At 41.7% G+C, this 22,333-nt stretch overlaps 1 protein-coding gene across 1 annotated transcript in view; it reads right to left on the bottom strand.

The window, feature by feature from the left end:
* Positions 1-19,351, bottom strand: part of atrx (ATRX, chromatin remodeler) — a 30,512-nt gene extending 11,161 nt beyond the window's left edge. Inside the window, exons 1-29 of the mRNA XM_022751801.1 lie at positions 19,103-19,351; positions 17,435-17,496; positions 17,220-17,269; positions 16,985-17,106; positions 16,806-16,886; positions 16,522-16,631; positions 16,326-16,393; positions 13,934-15,921; positions 13,581-13,650; positions 12,667-12,815; positions 12,405-12,575; positions 12,150-12,264; positions 11,943-12,042; positions 11,481-11,657; positions 9,680-9,821; positions 9,438-9,547; positions 8,627-8,773; positions 8,263-8,440; positions 7,884-8,021; positions 7,599-7,774; positions 7,385-7,502; positions 6,106-6,236; positions 5,747-5,841; positions 5,457-5,596; positions 4,576-4,732; positions 4,350-4,450; positions 3,421-3,529; positions 3,082-3,259; positions 2,430-2,621 (exon numbers count right to left, since the gene is read on the bottom strand). Of these exons, the coding sequence (XP_022607522.1) occupies positions 2,430-2,621; positions 3,082-3,259; positions 3,421-3,529; positions 4,350-4,450; positions 4,576-4,732; positions 5,457-5,596; positions 5,747-5,841; positions 6,106-6,236; positions 7,385-7,502; positions 7,599-7,774; positions 7,884-8,021; positions 8,263-8,440; positions 8,627-8,773; positions 9,438-9,547; positions 9,680-9,821; positions 11,481-11,657; positions 11,943-12,042; positions 12,150-12,264; positions 12,405-12,575; positions 12,667-12,815; positions 13,581-13,650; positions 13,934-15,921; positions 16,326-16,393; positions 16,522-16,631; positions 16,806-16,886; positions 16,985-17,106; positions 17,220-17,269; positions 17,435-17,491 (5,370 nt within the window). The 5' untranslated portion in view covers positions 17,492-17,496; positions 19,103-19,351. The remainder of the gene's footprint in view (positions 1-2,429; positions 2,622-3,081; positions 3,260-3,420; positions 3,530-4,349; positions 4,451-4,575; positions 4,733-5,456; positions 5,597-5,746; positions 5,842-6,105; positions 6,237-7,384; positions 7,503-7,598; positions 7,775-7,883; positions 8,022-8,262; positions 8,441-8,626; positions 8,774-9,437; positions 9,548-9,679; positions 9,822-11,480; positions 11,658-11,942; positions 12,043-12,149; positions 12,265-12,404; positions 12,576-12,666; positions 12,816-13,580; positions 13,651-13,933; positions 15,922-16,325; positions 16,394-16,521; positions 16,632-16,805; positions 16,887-16,984; positions 17,107-17,219; positions 17,270-17,434; positions 17,497-19,102) is intronic.
* Between the last annotated feature and the right edge of the window lie 2,982 nt (positions 19,352-22,333).

The raw sequence follows: 22,333 nt of genomic DNA, 5'->3' as shown, positions 1-22,333 counted from the left end.
TGTGTGAGAAACCACGTATCCAGGTAGGTTGAGGGTGGGAACACCACACCACTCACAAAATAAGTCCTAGACTCCACTGATCATCACTGACTGATGATATATAATGCTTTAAGAGTGTTCAAGGGGGAATTTTCCTTTAAGGTCATAGTGACTTCCTACCCCTAATGAGACAAACATGGTGTGGCTTATTGCTCCAGTCTGCTCCTGTCTATGCTGTGTTGCCGCAGCCTTTCCGTGTACCTGACAGTGCCTAATGACCACTGCAGTCGTCACCTGCTGAGAGCACATATAGTGAGGTGAGGTATGCCCACAGCCTGCCAGCCTGACCGACAGTGTTCAATGCAGCAACATTTGCAGGGAACACTGCAGAGAGTTGTATAAAAATTGTCCACAAACTAACCATGCACACTGCCCTTTGTGCTAGTGGCCACATGGCAGATGGAAGATACAAGTATGATGAACAGGAAATAGGTAAGGGTGGGTGGGATGTCAAAATCTCATGTCTGGGTTGCGAGGATCTTCTTTGTCATTAGGGGGAAGTGCGCCTGCTTCCTTTGTCTCCAATTAGTTTCTCTGAAGAGCGGAGAGACATCTTTAAAAGAAGGGGTTTAAATAATGACCCTTCATCACGCAGTGGAAGCCAGAGGGAGAAAAAGAAAAACAACTTTACTGAGCTCGCTTTGAACATTCAGAGGCAGAGTGGCGAGTCAGGGCAACAGATGGTTGTGAGGATGGCTGGGAGAAGCAGGGGTGGGGTAATGGTGGACGTGGGAAGAGAGTGGGGACATAAGCGTGAAAAAGGCTGAGGGGGAGTGGAAATGAAGGCAGGATAGGAGATGAGGGAGGTGCAGTAATGACAGCGGTGGGATATAAGCAAGTAGAGAACATAAAAAGAGGCTTAACAGGAGAAACTGAGTGATAACAGAGAACACAATTCTGTATTGAGTTTTCCCTTCTACACGAGAAACACAAATATCAACCACTGCCTCTGTGGCATGCGCCCCAAGTTTTAAAGCAATATGCCCTCTCTGGCAGAGAAAACAACACTTCCCAGTGTGAAGAGCTAAGGAGAAGAAGTACAAAACTCTTTCTACTGTTGCTCGAATCATTCTCTCCTTCTGAGCAGAGCGTTGTTGGCTGAAAGTGATGGAGGGTGTCTGACTCATCTTCACATCATTCCAGACGGCAAATTCCTTCCGTAATACTGCAGTCCTGCTGCCACATCATAGTTAACCCCCTGGCCAAAACAGGTCGGCTTGTTAAAGAGCTTGTCAGCCTCTCCGTCTTTAATACTGTGTCACATAAATGTCACTGGGCTCATTAAAGATCATACACATCTAACAGGCCGCGGCTCAATGAACACATCTTTCCTCTTCAAATCTCCAACTGTGCGCCGCTGAGCTCTAAGTCGGCTACTTGAGCTTAAGAGGAATATAGAAGGTGAGAGCGATGATATCAGCTGGTGGCTGAGTGGATTCATGCAGTGCTCCTACCTGTTAATGCTCATGAAGGGAATAGCGATAAAGATCTTTTGACAGTGTAAATGGGAAACAGATTTTTCATCAAGGTGCACTGAAAGGCCTCTCGACTGTCCAGTGAAAGAGCAACTGGGTTGGATATACAGTGTTTTTTATCCATTCTGTTTACAGAGTAACCCAGGTCAAACCAAAACAAGGAGGGAAAACCACTTAAGATGATGTGGATAAACCCCAAGACCGGCAAAAGGGAAGGAGTAGGAAAGGATGGGAGTAATTCAAAGATCACCAGAGAAGTAAAATACAGCAAGGAATGAATGAAAACAGAAAAAAAAAAAGAGGAGTGCAGGTTTATAGCAGGGCAGCGGCAATGTTGCAATAAGAAGACTATTTAGTAAATAGCAGTAAACAGACAAATCTGTGCAGCTGTGCGGGGTTGGATGGCCCATGTAAGGGATGTGTGTTCTTATTAAACCCCAGGGGGCCCAAATAGTGACACAGCACCTGCATTAAGGATAGAAGAGGCGAGTGCAGGATTATGAAAGGAAACAAGAAGAAACAGAAAGATCCCAGAAAGGCCAAGCAGGATACAAGCTGGCATTGGGTCTAAATAACAGTTTATCACTCAAGTGCTAAACTTCAAAAGAAAGAACACACTACTTGGTGCAAGTTTGGAAAAACAAGCTTGGCATTTAAAATGGCATTCTGTGCCATGTTTGTTGAAGGATAAAAGACTATTTTACTACTGTTAATAGGTTTCAGCTTGCTTTTGAGCATTTCCTTTGGGGATTAGTCTAAAGAAAACCATGAAATCTCAGTCAGTGGTTCGTCAAAGACCAATTACACGTCTGATTTATCCTAAATTTAATTCCTAAAAAGATGCCTAGTCCAGTATCAAAACATAATTTTAAAACAGTCTGAACAGCTAAATAGCATACAGATATGCATGTTCACCTTAGGGAGCATGGGTGTGGCTTTCTTGCTTTTCTTCTCTGAGGGATCATCCAGCAAGTCCGGCTCAAAGGTGTAGAGCTCAGCCAGTTCGTTCATTGTAAAATGCCTCTCAATCTGCTGCTGGTCCACCACCCGGAATGACAACGACTGTTTGGTTACCTGCCGCTCATAAATCTTCTCCTCCATTGTACCCTGACAGAAGAGAATGAAATAAGCTGTGAGCCAAAATAAGGTTATTTACTAAGCAGCAAGTGCCCTCTGTACGCACACTTAGAGGTATTGAGATTCAGCACAAATGCACCAATGGGTGTTTCAGAGATTTCAATTTGTAAATTTATCAGTTTTATTGGTTACCAATCCAAACTCCCGACCACTGCCAAAACATGTTAATTATGTGTCATTACTCGTTATTATAAATGTTGTTTGCTTCCTCACTTTTTTGCTGATAGCATATAACATACTTGTTTTTATAGAAGCTGTGTAGGATTTAAACTTAGGTGAATTACTGTCAACTGAACTGTTTCTAGATATGGAGAAAAGAAAAACAAAAGAAATGGAGTTTGGCTGATCACAGATGATGTGTTTTAAATATCGGAGTAGCAGCCTGTCACACACATTCATAGATATAAACAAGACAGCCTGTCAAACTCACCTGGGCAAGGAACCTGTAGACGTAGACAGTCTTAAGCTGGCCAAAGCGGTACACTCTGAAAATACTCTGGACGTCGTAGGAGGGGTTCCAGGATGCATCGAAGATGATGACCCTGTTGGCTGCCACCAGGTTGATGCCGAGAGAGCCAGCTCGTGTTGAGATGAGGAACAAACGACCTCTGGGAAAGTATAAGAGAGTAAGACAAACAGAGAGTTCAGCTGTTCAGCATTTTGCTTTAAGATGTACTTTAAATTTAAGTATTGTTTTTATAGTTTCAAAGGTCTGGGATGTTTGATCTTATTATTGTTCTGAGCTGTTTAATATAATAAGGCACATTACCTTGTGTTACTGGTGTCATTAAACTCTTCAGCCCACTTCTTTCTGGTAGTGGCGTTAGTGGAGCCATCCAGGCGATAGTAGTCAATGTTCCTGAACCACTTGCCTTCACCTTCACAGATACATTACAGTTACGAAATTTATTTTGACTACTCAACATCTATGCTCCACAAAGTCTTAAAAACACACACATGTCATCGTCAACTAGGCCTTTTCCTTGTCAAAAGGACTTAGTTTGGGTATTAGCAGACAGCAGATAGATGCCTGTGTTGGTTAGAGGCCAGCCGTGTTTAGCCTTCAAGATGGCCGACCCCCCTACCAGTCTTCATAACCAACATTTCAGTATGTTTCCAATTACAGCACTGTGATCTTTTCATTACAAATTACAAACCCTTGAGCAAACATTTTTTGTGGAATAAAAAGTCAAGGTCTAATCATTTTCAAAATGAAAGTAAAAACAGCTGCTGAAGTTTAATTAGGAACATGACCTTACACCAGCGGCGGTGTGTATGTGTGTGTCTGTGTGTGTTTAAGGATAATAAGCAAACCAGCGATTACAAGAATACATGTTGCATGTGGGCTGTCTTATGAGTGTGAAACATGCATCTCCATATGAAAATACTTCAGCCTTCTCCAAAGCTATGTTAACATGACAGACTACAATGTAAAAACCACAAAATTGAACCTCAGGACGGACAGCTGGGCTCCTCGAGCAGCATAAATCAACAGCTGGCTTATAATATTAAACATTGCTTGGTGATTTTAGCACATCATGAAACCAAGCGCAGCATTTCAAATCATAACAGGCAGAGGGAAGCTGATCATAGACAAATGTAGGATCATTCGGGAAAGTAGGATAACATGACAGACATGTTAACTGAGTACAATGAAAATTTCTTGAATAAAAACGTCAGACTGCACTAAAAACAGACCTTTGTATGGAGAGATTTTTTCCTCATCTTTAGCTCTGCATGCCAGTTCAAGGAAATCCTCAATTAGGTCCAGAGAGATGAGAGACTGACTGAACACCAACCTGAGGACACAAGTATCACCAGTATCACTTTACTAGAGCTACGTGTCACCCAGTGATTAAGCCAACACTTTCCAGTCACACTGAGAACCAACTGCAAAACAGAAAAAAAATACAAACAAACATACACTTTTTCGTCCACTTCCTCCGCCATGCGCAGGATCTCAAAGAGGAGCACCATCTTTCCAGAGTGCTCCAGGATCTCAGCATCAGCCTCAGTGACAAACTCCTTGTGCCAGTCAGCACTAGGACTCCCGGGTGCTGAGCCAGAGGGCCGAGCTGGTTCTGATGCATAAAGTTACAGATTAGTCTGCATGCGGTCAAGTGAAGTCTCAGAACAAGCTGTAACAATGACATCAGGTTTCATCAATACTGAGCTTCACTGTTTTTTTCTGCTAGACTCCAGCTGCAGTGTGTGCAGATGTTGTTACTAAAGCAGGAATGTCATTAAATATTTATTCTGTTTTCCATATGTTTATCTGCTCAATCAAGTTCCTACAGCTTGCCGTCTTTTTGTGTTTACTTTTGAACTAATCTATTCATGCATTTTAATATGACACCAGCTTTATCATTTTTCCCAACATTATAAATGTAATAATACAATGACATTTGTAATATAGTGACCATTTACTTGGGTTAGGGGTGTAATCAATGCTTTTCAGCCAACCGGATCACCTTTTACCACTCAGAACCACAAACCTAAATACTACAAAATTAGTATAGTTCAAAATTTAAAACATTATGTTGCTTATTGTTGTAATTTAAAACTAGTCCCTGAAGTCCATAATATGTCCTAAATTTCTGGCTTCCAGGCTCAATCAATTCTAAGTGGATATTTTTCAGGAAATCTAGAAAAAAACATTGAGCTTGCATCATCAAGGCTGGCTTCTGCGAGGCTACTATCCCTGATACATGGAAATAAGTGGTGAATGGCATCACATGTTTTGCAAAGGAAGGTGACATACATACAACTCTGGTCCTTAATATGTAGTAAATACACCAGACTTACGTTCCTCGACAGGTTCTGCTCTGTTTCTGCCCTCTCCGTTTCTGCCCCGAGAGCTGGTGTTCCACTCCTTGATGACCTCCACATCATCACTGTCCGAGTCATCAGATCCCTTCTTTTTTCCCTTCCCTTGCTTCTTTTTCCTATTAGAGAAGAGGAACAGTGGAAGAGACGAGGTCAGCAAGAGTAACAGATGAAATAGAGAGGGGCAGTTAAATGAGGTCACCTCGACTTAAATGTACAAAAAAAAAAAAAAAAAAAAAAAAAAAAAAAGGAAGTGAATATGATTTTACTTTTTCGTCTTCTCATCCTCGGAGGTCATGCTCATCGAAGATTCTTCTGTTTCTGAGGCAATGAACTCGTCCATACTGTCCTCATCAAAGAAACCCTGCAAGAGAGTGCACTTGTGTGAGGCTCCACTGTGTGGTGATATAGGTCAAGCAAACACAGAGCTGGATTGTGGATAGCAGAAATGATGCATAAGGGAAAAATTCTGCCGCAGTGGCAATGTGTCTGTTGTTCTCCCCTAGTGCATGACCTGTCAGCACTGTGTTTCTATTGTTTCCCCACAGTGTGTGTAATTTGTGCTAATGTATTCCCAGTTTTTGAGTTAGTGTTTAGTGTGGTTTAGTCTCGTCTTCCACAGCCCTACCCTGTTTTCTTTACTGATGTAGTCCAGCTGAAGGCACCAGGGATGGGTCCAGATTCTGCTGAGCATCTGGAAATCCTGGAAGAGTTTGGTCCCCGCACGGCCCCGGCCCCCCTCCAAAGCATTCCCCACACCTGCACACAAGGGAAAGAGTGTGAGGAGGAAGATGGATGTGTGTTTGCATTATGTACTTGACAGCATGCCCTCAATCTCTTCATACATACTGACGAGAGTGGAAAACGTAGTGCAACAAAACTCTCTACCCCTAACCACCTGACTATGGACAGATTGGAGTAAAGGGGCAGCTGCTGAAATGATAACATTGTACCTGCTCTGCAAGTTGGTCTGCACTGACCCTGGGGGGTCAGAAGTTATGGTGGGTTTAACATAAGTAGTGGCAAAAGGAGGGAACATTTGAGGCCATTCCCACCCTGTAGACTGACTGGTGGTCTCAGGTCCAAACACACCACTGTGGAGATCCAGAGCCACAGTCACAACATCAGCACTGTGCCCTGTGGACAACCCAGCCTAATGAGCCACAGCACATACCACCAATGCGCCCCCCACCCCCCACCCCCCCTCCTCTTCTTACCGGCTCTCCTGTTCTTTGTTTTCGCTTTTGGTGTAAAACCTCTGGCCCCTCCTGCCTCAAAATTTCTTTCCCTTTCCTTTATGCCCCCACCCCCCCTTTTACCCCCCACCCCCCGTTCTCCCTCTCCCAGAGCTCTTCATTAGGGAGACGTGGGAAACTGGGCTTAAACCCTGCCTGCGGCACTCTGCCAGCTGCCACTCTCTCTCACTCACACACACACACACACACACACACACACACACACACACACACACACACAGTGGGCCACATTCAGAGAGAAAAGTCCACTAAACGACTTAACAATACAGTATGAAAAAGTGAGAAACCAGAAAGGCTTTCCATTTATCTAAAAACCGTCTCTGACATCCAGTCAAGAGAGCAATTTTAAGAGAAACAAGACTCCTGCAGTAGGATTTAGCCTCGTCCTAGCCTACGCATGTTTTCCAGTGGAATTTTCAATTGAATTTTGTTTTAGTCTAAGACTAGGCTAAACCCCTGTCTGGGCAATCAGACCTGACTCTGTAAAAGCCCTACTAGCAGCCCCTAGAGGCTGTGCTGCTCCAAACACCCAAAAAGACCAGAATAGTTTGGACCAAGCAATCACACAGCACCGTCTTGTCTCAACACCCTTTGCTGCTGTGCATCAAAAACAAACAAACAAAAAAAAACATAATAGAGCATGGTTCTCACCTGTGAAGTGCTCCAGATAGTATCTGTAGAGTTTGCACTGGATTGGCGTCACTCTTATTGACAACACATATTCATGTTTTGGAGGCAGGAACTTGGTGAGCGCTGTGTAATCCTTCCTCTGTGGGAAGAAGAAATAAATGAGTCGTATTAGGAGACAAAGAAGAGGCGGTCAAAGAGAACCTGAGGCAATTGTGTCAGCCAGTTTTTTTCTTACCTGGACACAGCCGGCCAGCATCTCATAGAGGATGTGAGCCCTCTTCTTCATGATCCGGACATCATGTAGTGTGGAGTCGGCACACTGACCATTCTGGATGGGGTTAATGAAGCGGTTCCTGAACTCCTTAATTGATCCAAGTAGGTTTTCCTTGATAAAGTTCACCATGCAGTGGTCTGGTAAGGAGACAGAGATTACAAGTTTTAGATACATAAAATCATTTAAAGAAAACCAGACTATTTGTCTGTCTTTTTTTAATAAGGATTGCGACCAAGGCAGTCTCACATTCAACAAGGTTGTTTTGCAGAGGCGTTCCAGTCAGAACAACCCTCCTCCTCGTCCTGATACTGTTCATTGCTTTGGACACCGCAGATGCCTCATTCTTCAAGATGTGGCCTTCATCACAGATCACCATGTCTGGACCTGGTGTAAGTGAACAAGGAAAAAGAGAAGCTTGAGGACAACAGAGAGAACAGCTAGAAACACGTTTAAAAATCAATCAAGTCAACAGACATTCATTAGGCCAGCTTATAACATAGGTGAAAAAGTCAAATCAAATCAGAACTGAATATATCAGATACATTCTTTTTTCACGGTCTCATTAGAGCTCCTACATACTTTAACATGCAGTTCTAACACATAGCAGCATTACGCAGCACCATACCTGGATCTACCAGTGTCTTTTGAAAGGTCTCTTTGAGTTTCTTGCTCTTGATGTTCCTGCCCTGCGTCAGGTTTCGATACATCTCATAGCCGATGATCATAATGCCGCCCATCTCTTGCCATCGCTGGAGGGCATATGCTCGCTCTTGTGGCCTTTTTACTGTAGCCAGCTCAGTCACCTGTTAAACACAGCAAATATCAATATGTTGTGTAGACATCTTTGAAAAGATAAAAAGGTCATGAATCAGGCGTGTGATCAAAAACAAATGCACACGCACGTACACACACACATAAAAAACAAAAAACAAATACCACACCACTGTCAAATAGGAAGAACCTGAAATTTTACGATAGCCATTCTTCACCTCTAAACTCTCATCATCCTTCATTCCTGCTTGCCACTTCTCAAATTCATTGAGCCAATTGAGAACAGTGTTCAGGGGACAAACCACCAGTGCTGTAGTGAAGTCGAGCTTCTCACAAAGCAGCAAAGTATGAAGGAAGGTCACCACCTATAGGGCAAAAAGAGAACTTCAGTTAACACAGCTATTCAGATACTGATTCGTTCATCAGGGTTTGTTTACCATGTATCTAGATACATATTGAACTGTTTAAGATGGACAGTTTCCTTCCTTGTTTCATATTGTGCAGCTTTAGGGCTTTTTCACACCTATAGCTTGTTTGCCCTGGTTCGATTCAGTTGATGAGTTGACTTGTAGCATTTTCCCCTTGGTTCAGTTTGCTTTCACACAGAGAAAAAAATCAAGTGAACCAAAATGCACCATTACAAACCATGTGAGAACGTTCACTCCGCTTATTGATCAGATTGTCTGGCTGGAGCAGGAAAGTAAAAACAGGGAGAAGGTTGCGGGAACTGTCTAGCTCAAACTTGTGAGTTCACCTGCTAGTGGGATCAGATCGAGTTCAGAACTCTTTCACACCAAAAACAAACTGCTCCAGAGTTCCGACTGGATCGAGACCACCTCCTTGAAAGGGTCTCGTGTGATTGTTTTGGTCCTCACCCAAGTGGGATTACTGTTTCCACACCTGCCCAAAGGAATTGTACCAAGGGGAAAACAAACCAGGGTTTGGTTTAACCGGACTAAAAAGGGCAGGTGTGAAAACACCTTTAGTGTAATTTTCACCTAGAGGAGCATGTTGCTCTTTCTTCCTTACCTGCAGAGTTTTTCCCAGGCCCATACAGTGAGCGAGGATACAGCCGGAGCCAGCAGACTTCTCAACCTTTTTCATAGATTCACAGCAGCAGTCCCACATGAACTGCACCCCTGGAACAAAACACAAATGCAGAGTGGCTTAGATTAGACCAGAACATCCCACTGTTACACACGCAGGCTTGTGTTGGCTAATTTACTGTTCAACACATATGTTTCTAGGGACTGAATTCACTTTGTCCTTACCGTCAACCTGGTGAGGTTTGAGCTTCGTGACAAGGTTCCTGTGTACCTGCACCAGCGGCTCCTTGGTCTCTTCGTCCTCATCCAGCACCAGCTTGGTGGTGATGGGACACGTCACCTGGGAAGACTCCTTCACCACAATCACCTGAAGAAAGGTCAGAGGCAGGGAGAGGGGAATCACAAGAAAGGTTGTAAGATTTGTTATGAAAGTAGGGTCAATCAACTATTACCTGAAAGTCTGATAGTTCTTTTCATAACCTCAGGATACATGTTTTTTTCTTTTTTTGCCTTTATTCATATAGGGACAGTGAGAGAGTGACAGGAAGTTGGGGGGGAGAGAGAAGGGATGACATGCAGCAAAGGGCCATGGGTCAGACTTGAACACATAGCCACTGCGGTAAAGAGTGAGCCTAAGTTGTACGTGCTCTACCTGTTGAGCCACCGGGGCGCCCCACGTTTTTTACATGTCAACATTTCATTATAGTTTAATTAGTGAAAAAGTTCTATTTTTGACATTAATTGGCTTTATTCTTCATGGTCTTTGGATAAAACAGATAACTTTTTTTTAATGAAAATGATTTGTAACTACTTAACATGTTGGTGATACTGACCAGAGGTGCATTCAGATTTGTCGTGTGTGCTCATCTGTCTGTCCAGATGCGTTTATATCTAGATTTAAGGCGAGGAAAGCTAATGAGACTAATTTCTGTCGGTTATTTTAAAACATCCAGATACAATTGATGCTCTTCAGTCTCCCTACTGGCAAATACATCACCTTATATGTTGTGACTCAAAGTTACCGACATGCTCCTCTAAAAAAAAATTAGATATTCAGTAGAAAATTTAACAGTTAATTATGCTGTTATTTTACAATCTCATCAAGTTTATACTGACTATAGATTTCAGACAATGGACTAATCACACAGACTTAAGCCACTCCAGCTGTTTCTCACACTTTGATGAATAGATTCTGGACTTTAAATTGAGTAGATTGGATCCTACGCCGTTTCTCACATACTTCTACAGCAGACATGTCTTTTCCACATATGCTAGGGCTGCAACTAGTGATTTTTTTCATTGCTGATTATTTGTCCAGTTATTTTTCAATTAATAACTTAGTAAAATAGTGGTAAAAAAAAAACAAGACAATATTTTTACAATCATCTTCAAAATGCTTGTTTTTTTTTAAACAAAAAATTGCAAAAATATTTAGTTTACTGTAACATAAGAAGAAAAAAACAGCAAATCCTCCCATCTGAGAAACCGAAACCATCGATTGAGATTTTTGCCTGAAAAAAGGCTTTTCATGGGGCATCAAGTGGCGTAGTGGTCTAAGCAGGCGCCCCATATGTAGAGGCTACAGTCCTTGCTGCAGCTGGCCCCGGTTCGAGTCCCGCATTGGACAGCCTTTGCTGCATGTCATTCCCCCTCTCTCTGCCTCCCCATTTCCTGTCTCTCTCTACTATACTATCCAATAAAGGCAGAAAAAAGCCCAAAAAATATACTTAAAGAAAAAAAGAAAAAAGGCTTTTCATGCAATTAATTCATTATCATAATTAGATCGATGTTCAGTCAATAAACAAATTGTTGCAGCTCTAATCGACACAATACAGTTCTACACATTACCTCCTCTACTTTCCTGGGTGAAATTCCTGAAATTGTATCACAGTACTAAAAGGGGTTTTCTACATTTTTACCTTGTATGTAGGTTTGACAGATTACTCAACACTAGTGAATTTAACAGTTCAGAGCTTTTGACCTACAGTCTGTGCTTCAGAATAACAGCAGGACTTCTCATTTTTACCTCTCGTAGTTTCTCCCTGAGTGCCTCTCTCTCAGCTATACGTTTCCTCCTCTCCTCCTCCTCTTTCAGAGCATCTCTCGTCTCCGTCCGCAGCTTGTCGTCCTTCAGGATTTTGCGGATCTTTTTGCGTCCTTTGCGTCCATCTCCATCTTGGTCCTCATCATCTTCCTCTCCACTCTGCGGAAATGAACATTAAATTCAGCCCTCTGATCTTCAGCCCTTAGGAAGAAAAACTCACTTCCTATGATCAGTGGCCAACCAAGCCTATGATTAATTTGTGCCCTCAATAATCTTCACAACACACTCCAGGGGTAAGTTCAAATAACATTTTATGTGTCATGCATGACTTGACTAGTAAACACTATTTGGGTCCATCTTCTCCACCTGGCAAAGCCTGTCATGAAAAAAAGGACACTTTGGGACAGCTCAAGACTGCTACCAAGTGTACTGCATTTTAAACACCTTCTCATTGCTGGAAGAGGAATCCTGAACTTTGATCCTGCGTCGCTTCTTCTTCTGCTTGTAACTTCTCTGTTTCTCCTCATCCTTCTTCTTCGAAGATCTAGAAACAAAGCAGAATCTGTCAAAGCTCTGGCAGGAGATCAGTCTAGATCGAGTGGCAGTGAAATAAATAACCAAAAATGATTGGACGGAGTTCTCTCTTCTCACCTCGTCTTTCTGCGCTTCCCATCGTCATCTGATTCACTAACCTCCTCGCTTATCCCCGACTCTGCACTGGACTCTGACTTCTCAAAGTCGGAGTCTGCAGAGTCATCACTGTCCACTGACAGACCGACAAATAACAGACAGAGAAACAAAAGTCATTTGCTAGTCTCACAGACCTTGGAATACTTTAACCCATATTTTTAGACATGACACAGAGAGCAAATAAAAAAAATTAAAAATAAAAAATTCAAAATGAACCTTGCCGCCCCGACTTCTTCTTGCCCCCCTTGCTCTTCTTTTCTTTACTGGAAGTTTTCTCCTCTCCTGATTCACCCTCACTCAGTGAGAGTTTATGACGAAGCAGTTTGTGACGTCGTCCACGCTTCTTCACTTCAACATCAGAACCTGAATCTTCTGAATCTTCGTCATCTTCAAGGAGAGAGACAAATCGTTGGAGTTGATATGCAATAAAAGAGGGTTATTTGAAAAGAACTGGATATATTTAGCAAATGTTTGCTACCTTGCTGCTCTTCTTCTTCATCCTCATCCTCCTCTTTTTTAACTTTAGAGGACTTTTTGTCCTTATCTGCTCCTTCATTATCAGAGGAGCTCTCTGCTCCTGAAGAATAGCTGGATTTTATTTGGGCCAGAAGCATTTTCTTTGCAATCCTTCAGAAGAAAAGAAACAACAAAGACACAGATCAAACACGAGAGGGGTTCACATTAGTCAAAAATAAAAGGCCACAAAGCTGCCTGTACAAAATTTGTTAAACGATGGGAAAAAATAAGTGGTCAGTAGAAACATTTAAAATGTGAGTGTCTAATCTTGAACTTAAACACAAATAATTCCTTTCATGAATCAAGTAACTTGTTAACAAATGAGTTATATCCTTTCTATAACTATAATTGAAAATGTAATATTTACTTAGAGACACCAAGATAGTGCTTTGCTTTCTCTACAAAGCAATTTTCTACTGTAATCTATAGAAACATATCATCAATTATTCTTTGGGGCTTGTGAATGGCTAACTGATGGAAACACAAACAGCCTATAGAAATATCATGATACTATTGCGACATTGCTATGGGCACTATCAAGGAAAAATACAGATGCCCTGGGAGAAACCAGAGAGAAATGCTGCCCTCAGGACGTGTTTTGAAGTACAGTATCTAATGAAAACACAACATACCAGACTGAGCAGCCGCTCTGTGCTTGGTGAGTCAAGTGTTGCCACCAGGGCACAGCTAATATATTAGGTTAAAAAGCTCTACCTGTGACAAATCAAATCCTTACATTTTCTGTAAAAAACCAGCACACAGTAAAAAGAGATGCTTCCTTGTTGACAATGAATGATACAGATGAAGAACTCCTGATTGACTGTCATTGCCCCCCCAATTGAGGGGAATAATGGCAGTGTGTTGTTAATTAGGTACCTGTTTTCAGGATCGTCATCGTCATCATCTTCACAAACCCGAGAGACTTCTTTGTCATCCACTTCGTCTCCTACACAACAAAATAACACACTTATCACTATTAGAAGAGCACGCAAGTCATCAAAGGAACAGTTCAACATTTTTTAAACTGAGTCAACCGGCTGCTAGCCTACATATTTGTAGTACAGACAAGACACTGGTACAATTCTCTATGAACTCTCAGCAAGAAAACAAATAAGCGTAAATAAGCATAACCCCAAAATATCAGCCTTTTCCTATATCATATGAAATTAAAGGTCAGGTTCTCTGAGCTTGAGCGCCCCTAACCACTCTGCTCTTCTAGACCAAATTACCTGAGGACTGATGGAAAGGTCCGCCCCCTCCCACCACGTTATCCTCCACGATGGGTTTGATCTTTTGCTCATCGCTGTCATCACCGGAGCCACCATCAGCCTGTTGCTCTTCCTCTTCCTCACTGGAGGACGATGACTGCAGCTTGGAGGCTGCTTTGGCGCTGCTTCCCTTGCGCTTCTTTTCATAAGACCTTTTCCGCTCAGCCGCTTTCCTTTCAGGTGAGGTTTTGTCTTCCTCTTTTGCTTCACCTTGTTTCTTCACGCGGCTAGATCTCCTCTTCGCCGGGCCTGCTTTACTCTTCGTCTCCTGGTCAGAGTCAGAGTTTGAGGAGTCGGAGCCTTTTTGTTTTTTCTTCTTGGAAGTCTTTTTACTTTTGTTCTCTACATCTGAACCAGAGCTTTCAGACTTCCTTTTACGTTTGGATGCTTTGTCTGCATCCTGCGTGGACGTGTTGTTTACTTTGAATAAACGCTTTTTAGCACTGGTGCCTCCCTGCTCCTCATCTGTGCTGTGGCCCTCTGCAGCTTTCTCTAGCAGTATGTGAGGGACTTCGTCTGAGTCAGAGTCCTCTGTCTTTTTCCCTGAAGTCTTGGTCTGCTTCTCAACCTCTTTTTTAGTGTTACTGGATTTCTTGGTGGATTTGGCCTTGGCCTTACTATCTTCCTCTGACTCTGACTCAGAGGACTCTTCCTTGCCCTTATTTTCAGCCTGCTTCCTCAAAGGGGTGGTTTTCACTCTACTAGAGCGACGGCTGGGTGGTGGGCTATCTGCCCCATCTACTGTATCAGCAGCAGCATCTGTCTCCTCCTCACATTCTTCTTTGCACTTTTTCTGCATCTCTCCATCATTTTCTCTGTTTTTGGACCTGGAGGACCTTGACCCACATGTCGTCACGACTGGTACGGGAGTCAGTTTGACTATGAGGTTCTTCACCTTGGGCTGGGGACGTTGAGAGTCTGTTGAGTTTCCATTTGACTTTGCATCAGTGTCTGTGACCAAATCCGTTTCAGACTGTGATAGCATGGTGGAATCCGCAAGACTCTCCACCATCTGAAAAAGCTCTTCAGGAACTGAAGGTGGCACAGACATGATGTCATGATCTAAGGACATTTCACCAGCTGACACTAGCCCATCGTCACAGACCTCAGATTTAATGGTCTTTTTGGTTACCTCAATTTCGGTTTGGTTGTCTTTCATTTCAGTCTCATTTGAAACTTGATCATTGTCTACATCCTGCTCATTAGGCTGCTGCTCTTGCTCCTCGTGCGGCTCTTCAGCTGCTTCAGCCTCATCACCTGCATCCGCCACAGTATCCATGTGGTCATTTTCTACTGGAGCCACAACACTAGTGGTCTTTTTCACATTATGTTGCGCTTCATTACCGTTCTGCAACTCCATGTTTTTGAACTCAGGTTCCAAAGCGTCCTCCAAAGCACTGTGGGCTTTCTTCAAATCTGCAAGCACAGCCTTGAAGGCTTTCAAATGCCGACACCTGATAGATTTATCTCCTTGCTCCTCAGATTCCTGCTGTATGAACTGGATGAATGTATTGTTGAGGCCAGTTGTAGTTTCAACAAGCTTTTTAGCTTTCTTTATGAGTTCTTTGGGTACCTGGAGTTTTCTGTAGGAAAACGTCATGGTCCCTGAGCCTTCGACGTGTTCTTTTCCATTAACAACTGCTTTGTGCTCTTTGACTGCTTTGGTCTTGTGTCTCTTGCTCTCACGTTCCTCTGTTTTATCCGTTTTATCTGTTTTATCTGCTTTCCGTTGCTTGAGTTGGACACGTTCCTGTTTTTCCATGATACGGTGGCATTTGGAGACCAGATCCTGGAGGGGCTCAGACCTGCAGACATAGCAGTGCCACTTTGAGTTCTCATCAGTAATGACTGACAGCTCCTTCCTGCCCAGGTTGCGCAGAATGCATTTTTTGCAGAAGGCATTGTTGCAGTAGTCACAGCAGATGAGTTTGCCTCCTTCAGCACACCACCTGGGGAGGGAGAGTTTTAGGGCATAAAATACATAAGGTCTTTGAAATCTTAAATAGTTAGGACCACTTATACTAAGGTTTCCTAAATTATTGGCACGTGGATAAAAATTGAGCCAAAATCTATAAAAAGATTAGATTTATTTGTAAGAAATGAAAAATTAATAAAAGGTCAGAAATAATTTTCAGGTATTTCAGGTATTTCATTAAATGTTAGTCTCAAAGGGGCATTCCATGTTCCATGTCATTAAAGAACCATCATGATCAAATCTATGTAATGTATTAATGAGATGCCCAGCCAAGCCTACAATGTTAGAATTCATATCTAATTACTTCTATTGCGTATCTTCTTGTTATTATAACAAATAAACCATATCGTTTTGTTGGTCTTGTGTAAAACTTTGTACCTGCACTGCTCATCCATTCCATCAGAGTCTCTGCTGATGTCATCACTTGTGTAATAGTTGTAGCATGACTAGAGGAAGAGGAAATAATGTGATCACCAAAACATCAAGAATGGAGAGACTGAAAAATGTTAGGGTGGAATTTCATTGTAATGGCTATGAACATGTGTGAAATGTGTGAAATATCGGACTTTCCTACCTTGCAAATAAGTACTTTGAGAGCAGGATGCTCACACACAGAGTTGCGCTGAAACTGGTTTACTTGTTTTCCACAGGCTGTGCAGCTTACCTTCTTCTGCAGGGTATCATCTGTTATACAGAAAAAAGAAATCAGTCACTTGTCACTTTTTCCCTTTCACTTTTCCTCACTAAATGATTTCTTAAACTACAAAGTTCATTTACATTCAAATTCTATGCATGTTCACTTATGAACATCAACATACCAAAGATATGTATTGCTTACAAGTAATTAAATTAACTTACCTGTATGTTTCTGTTTGAAATCCACTCTGAGCTTCATGGCGCCTTTGTTTTCATTCCCAGCTGGCCTCATAACTAAAGTGCCTAAAAAAAGAAATAGCAAAATTGTTTCCTAAAATCAACATCCTATTCAGCATCAATAATGTCTTGACATGACCAACATGTACATCCATAGTTCATACCTTTAGATGCGCTGCCCGTGTTGCTGTCTGAAGGATTGTCAGAAGTGGCACCTTCATTTTCACTCTCGGCTGAGGCGTCGGATTCATTCTGTCCAGTGTGCTTAGCTACAGTAGCGGGCTTCCTAAAATTTGTTAGTACAAAGTTTTATTTTAGCTGTGTCTGTGAGGACTGTTTCGACAGCACGTAGCAGCAAACAAAACAATAACTGCCATATTTCAGAAAACTGCCCCTCACCTCTTGTTGCGAGAAGAAGAGGGCTTCATATTTTCTGTTGAGCTTCCAGGCTGATGAGGATTCAAGATTTATTTTAATACCATGACAATTAAAAACAAACCATATTTAAAAAACTGTCAAATATATGCCTTTTGGGATTAGTTTATTTTTCTCATACTGTCAATACACAAAGGTAAAAGCATGTTATTAGACTGCCCAAGAGGTTGAATACTTACCTCCTCTGCTTTTTCTGCCATTGGGTCTAGGTTTGATTCAGAAGAAGCCAGACTCATATTACCTAAGGAGACATTTGAAGAGTTGTTTGATGAACATACTGGTAAATTAAGATGTTGTACCTTAATAACAGGGATAGGATTCAGTAAAAATGACACAGCTACAAGCATTTTCTTTTACCATACAAGACCAAAAACAACCATGCTGTGTTTTTACTGTGCATGTACCGAATAATAATTGATACCACAATTCCACTATTTCTGTATAATGGGTGTTTATGTTTGTGTATTTCATTCAATTGAAAAGCAGCTGAACTTTAAAGAGCCATTTTAAAAGGTTATTGCCCTGGTACAAAAATCCAGCCTCAACTCCAAGGACAAGAGACAATAACTTAGATATTGTTTAAAAACAGCAAAGTACTGATATAAACAAGAAAGCAGCAAGAGTAGGGAAAATGAAAACCACAAACTTGGGCATTTCTTAAACATATTCTCAGATATTCAATAATTTTAAATCACCTACCGATTTTGATTTTTTTCACAACAAAGAAAAATATTTTATAAACATCTGCTACATTTATAAAAATGTGTTCAAAATGATGAGTAACTATGATTATACAGACTTATGCCAATAAAGGACAGAATCGACATGCTCTTTCCAGACAGTTGCCAGCAATGTCAAAGATAACAGTCGATGTTTTGTTTTTTCCTTAGTCTTCAAGAAAGACAACGACAATGCTGGCTATAGAGAGAAAAGGATATCGTTGGTAAACATTAAAAATCACAGCATTTGATTTATGTTGTTATACGCCAATCGAGCCGAAACAGTACGTTACCTACATGGTTTTACGTGCATTTATTTGCAGCACATCACTCTGAGACAGAGGCATCGCTGTTTATTTCGCCGTTTTGCGTCATCATAATGTGCTGATTAGATCGCTATGAGCTGTGCTCAGCCTTCACTCAGTCCTGCCAATAGCAACCAGGCCTGAATTAAATTCCATAATCATGTGTCAGTCGAAAAACAGATACAGAGCCCACTCGCCCAACAAGTACCTCACGCTTCTGCATTTGCAGCTCTTTCTCCTCAGCGCAGCCTTACCCTGTTTCGACAACACAGGAACTCCTGACTCTCGGGGAAGCCAAGTTGAGGCTTGCTAACATTAGCTGATTTAGCTACCGCCGTTAACGCTGAACAACTTCTTCTCAGTGCTCCACGTTGCCCTGGCAACCTTGCAATCTGGGCAGTGCATGCAGGGTCCAGTGCATGGGCATGCACCGAAAAATGCATGCACAGGCCTTTCCTTCCTCCGACGATACCGTGGCTCGAACCAGCGCACTAACCGCAGCCTGGCACTTTTTAGCAGCACCCAAAGTAGCACTGCAACATTTAACTAGCTACAACACAAACCAAGCAATTGCATCCTTACACAGAAGCGCATGTTTTATTCACATTGACAAACATCTTGGAATACGCATGTGTACATTTGAATATGCATGTGTACGAACTTGAATATTGCCGGCTGCGCAGCTAGTAGCCACTACTCGACTAGCCTAGCTTGCTAACTAGCAATGGGTACTCATGGCCCGGCTTGCCGCTAGCAAAAGCAGCACAGTATTCAATGTAAAAAAAATACTTGTCCAAACAAACCGATTTAACTGTGCCCCTACCTGCTTTTCACCGCCGTCATTTCTTGACTGACAGAGATGTGTTGTGTTTTTTGTTACAGACGAACGGTTCAGTCCAGTTTTCAGATTCTCGATGGTTTGGAGGCAAGAATAGCAACTGAATACCGAAACAACTCCGGTCAGGGGAGACAAAGCAAAGAGACCATCTTGCCGGATAGCTGTGGACGCAGTAAAATGGCGCATCTAGCCTAAATCCTCTGCATTCTCCTATTGGCTGAGCGCGTCAGACGCTCTCCCGCTCTGAGTGGCGCAGGTTCACCAGAGACCACCGATTCGTCGGTAAACCGAGGGAATCATTTTCTCCGGAAAGGAAACTGGTGCTGGCTGCAGTTCAATTTCACTCATTTGTTGATGCAGGGAACGGCGCGCTGTTTTGTTTCTCTAATCAGAGCTGCAGTAATACACATTATCTACGCCTGGAGGACATAGTTTAACAGCTGCAGCTTCAGACAAGTTTCTTCACATGGTGTAGCAATATTCATATAGGTTATAACAACATGTGGGAAGAGAGTAAAAAAAAGTCCTGCATTCAAAATCCTTCTTAAGTAAAAGGACACAAGTATTATCAACATAATGTATAATTGTGAAGTATTACAATTAAAAGTCATAATCCAGAAGTTACTTACATTAGCCTTTTTAAATTTATTGGATTGTTCCATGTGTAACCATCTGTTGTGGCTGCTTGAAATGGGACTACCTTTTATACACTTATGTAGTTCAATATATCCTAACATCCTATGGGTGCCATTACACCCTTAGGCGGGTTGTGAGATGAGTCATGTAATAAGAGAGAAGAAACCACAAAGTTTCTCTGTGAATTATTGGAGTGTTTTATCTCTTTGTGCCTCAGACAGCTATCTAAATGAAATCACTTGAGCAGTTTGAATATTAAATCATGCTTTTGTTGAAACTTCTAAGATGACTCTTGGACTCATGAAATGTGGCAACTTCGATCCCCAACCAGACACATACTCTTCAAACTAAACTGAGGGTGAATATTGTGAATCCTGCTAGTTACAAAATATTACCTGAAGATGGAGCTCTTCCTCAAGGTTTGTCCATTGGTGATGTAACATCAAATTATTCCACAGCAAAATGTAAAATGTGGACATGAGAATGTTTTAAGAGTATGCAAAGATATGAACTTAAGTTCAGCTAAAACTTCAATCATATAAAACAAGTCAAAAGCTGCTTTTCATGTCACCATTCAAACTGAGCCATATGCAAATGCAATATATGTACATAGAGTGCTGTGAAAAAGTATCTACCCCCTTACAGATTTCTTTTGTTTTTGCTTTTTTGTCACACTTAAATGTTTCAGATCATCAAACAAATTTTAATATCAGACAAAGATGACCTGAGTAAATACACAAAGCAGTTTTTAAATGATGATTTCATTTATTAAGGGAAAAAAAGCTATCCAAACCAACCTGGCCCTATGTGAAAAAGTAATTGCCCCCACTTGTTAAATCATGAATTAACTGTGATTAATCACATTTTTTGGAAAGCTGTAAAGAACCTGTCTGACAACATGAAGTCAGCTAAGAGATCTCAAAAAGCAACACATCATGCCCTGATCCAAAGAAATTCAAGAACAGATGAGAAACAAAGTCATTGACATCTATCAGTCTGGAAAGGGTTCCAAAGCCATTTCTAAGGCTTTGGGACTCCAGCGAACCACAGTGAGAGCCATTATCTACAAAATTACTCCAAGAGCGCATCGACAACTCATCCAGGAGGTCACAAAAGAACCCAGAACAACATCTAAAGCACTGCAGGCCTCACTTGCCTCAGTTAAGGTCAGTGTTCATAATTCAACAATAAGAAAGAGACTGGGCAAAAATGGCATCCATGTGAGAGTTCCAAGGCGAAAACCACTGCTGACCAAAAAGAACACAAAGGCCCGTCTTACATTTGCCATAAAACATCTTGATGATCCCCAAGACTTTTGGGGAAATATTCTGTGGACTGACGAGACAAATGTGGAACTTTTTGGAAGGTGTGCGTCCCGTTACATCTGGCATAAAACTAACACAGCATTTCAGAAAAAGAACATCCTACCGACAGTCAAACGTGGTGGTGGTAGTGTGATGGTCTGGGGCTGTTTTGCTGCTTCAGGACCTGGACGACTTTGTGACCTTAAGCGCAAGTGCACTTGGGTTATGCAGCAAGACAATGATCCGAAGCACACCAGCAAGTCCACCTCTGAATGGCTCAAAAAAAAAACAAAATGAAAGTTTTGGAGTGGCCTGGTCAAAGTTTGGACTTAAATCCAATCGAGATGCTGTGGCATGACCTTAAACATCAGTTGATGCTCGAAAACCCTCCAATGTGGTTGAATTAAAACAATTCTGCAAAGAAGAGTGGGCCGAAAATCCTCCACAGCGATGTGAAAGACTCATTGCCAGTTTTCGCAAACGCTTGATTGCAGTTGTTGCCGCCAAGGGTGGCACAACCAGTTATCAGGTTTAGGGGGCAATTTCTTTTTCACATAGGGCCAGGTTGGTTTGGATAGCTTTTAAATGAAATCATCATTTAAAAACTGCATTTTGTATTTTCTCAGGTCATCTTTGTCTGATATTAAAATTGGTTTGATGATCTGAAACATTTACGTGTGACAAAAAAGCAAAACAAAAACTTATATCTTCGTATATTCAGAGGAATTCAGAGAAAATGAAAGTGAATTGGATTTTTCCTCCTGTCACATTTTCCTCTTCCTAATGTGTGGGATAAAGCCCTAACTATTTCCTATGTGCCTACACACCACATTCATTTTGACGTGACAGGAAAAGGTATTACTAATGAATACATTAATAATGGCTGCATGCTGGCTCACTGTCACACACCACAATGGAATTGGGGTCATTGTTTATTTCAACAGCTACAACTCTGGTTTTCTGCTGTGACAAGTCAAAATGTCAGTTGTGTATAAAAACTCCATAACATTACATTTAACTGAGGACCCAGCCATTAAAAAACTACAGTTAATACAATTTGAATACGACAGGTTTTCAAAATCAAATTCTATTATATTGTAACATATATAAATTATATTGCAATTATATTATTTGGTCATCCTTGGATATTACGTTATTTTTCCATCCTTGCATATTAGGACAACCTTCATAAGATGTTAACACAAGATGGTAGCTGAATATTCTTGGTGAGAGATTTGCTGATAAGGAATTAACAGTTAATTGCTTATCACTAAGG

Source organism: Seriola dumerili, unplaced genomic scaffold (assembly GCF_002260705.1).
Source record: "Seriola dumerili isolate Sdu_G_001 unplaced genomic scaffold, Sdu_1.0 BDQW01000161.1, whole genome shotgun sequence".
In the NCBI taxonomy this organism is placed as follows: domain Eukaryota; kingdom Metazoa; phylum Chordata; class Actinopteri; order Carangiformes; family Carangidae; genus Seriola; species Seriola dumerili.
The sequence above is the reverse complement of the archived record's forward strand: the minus strand, read 5'-3'. Positions and strand labels throughout refer to the sequence as shown.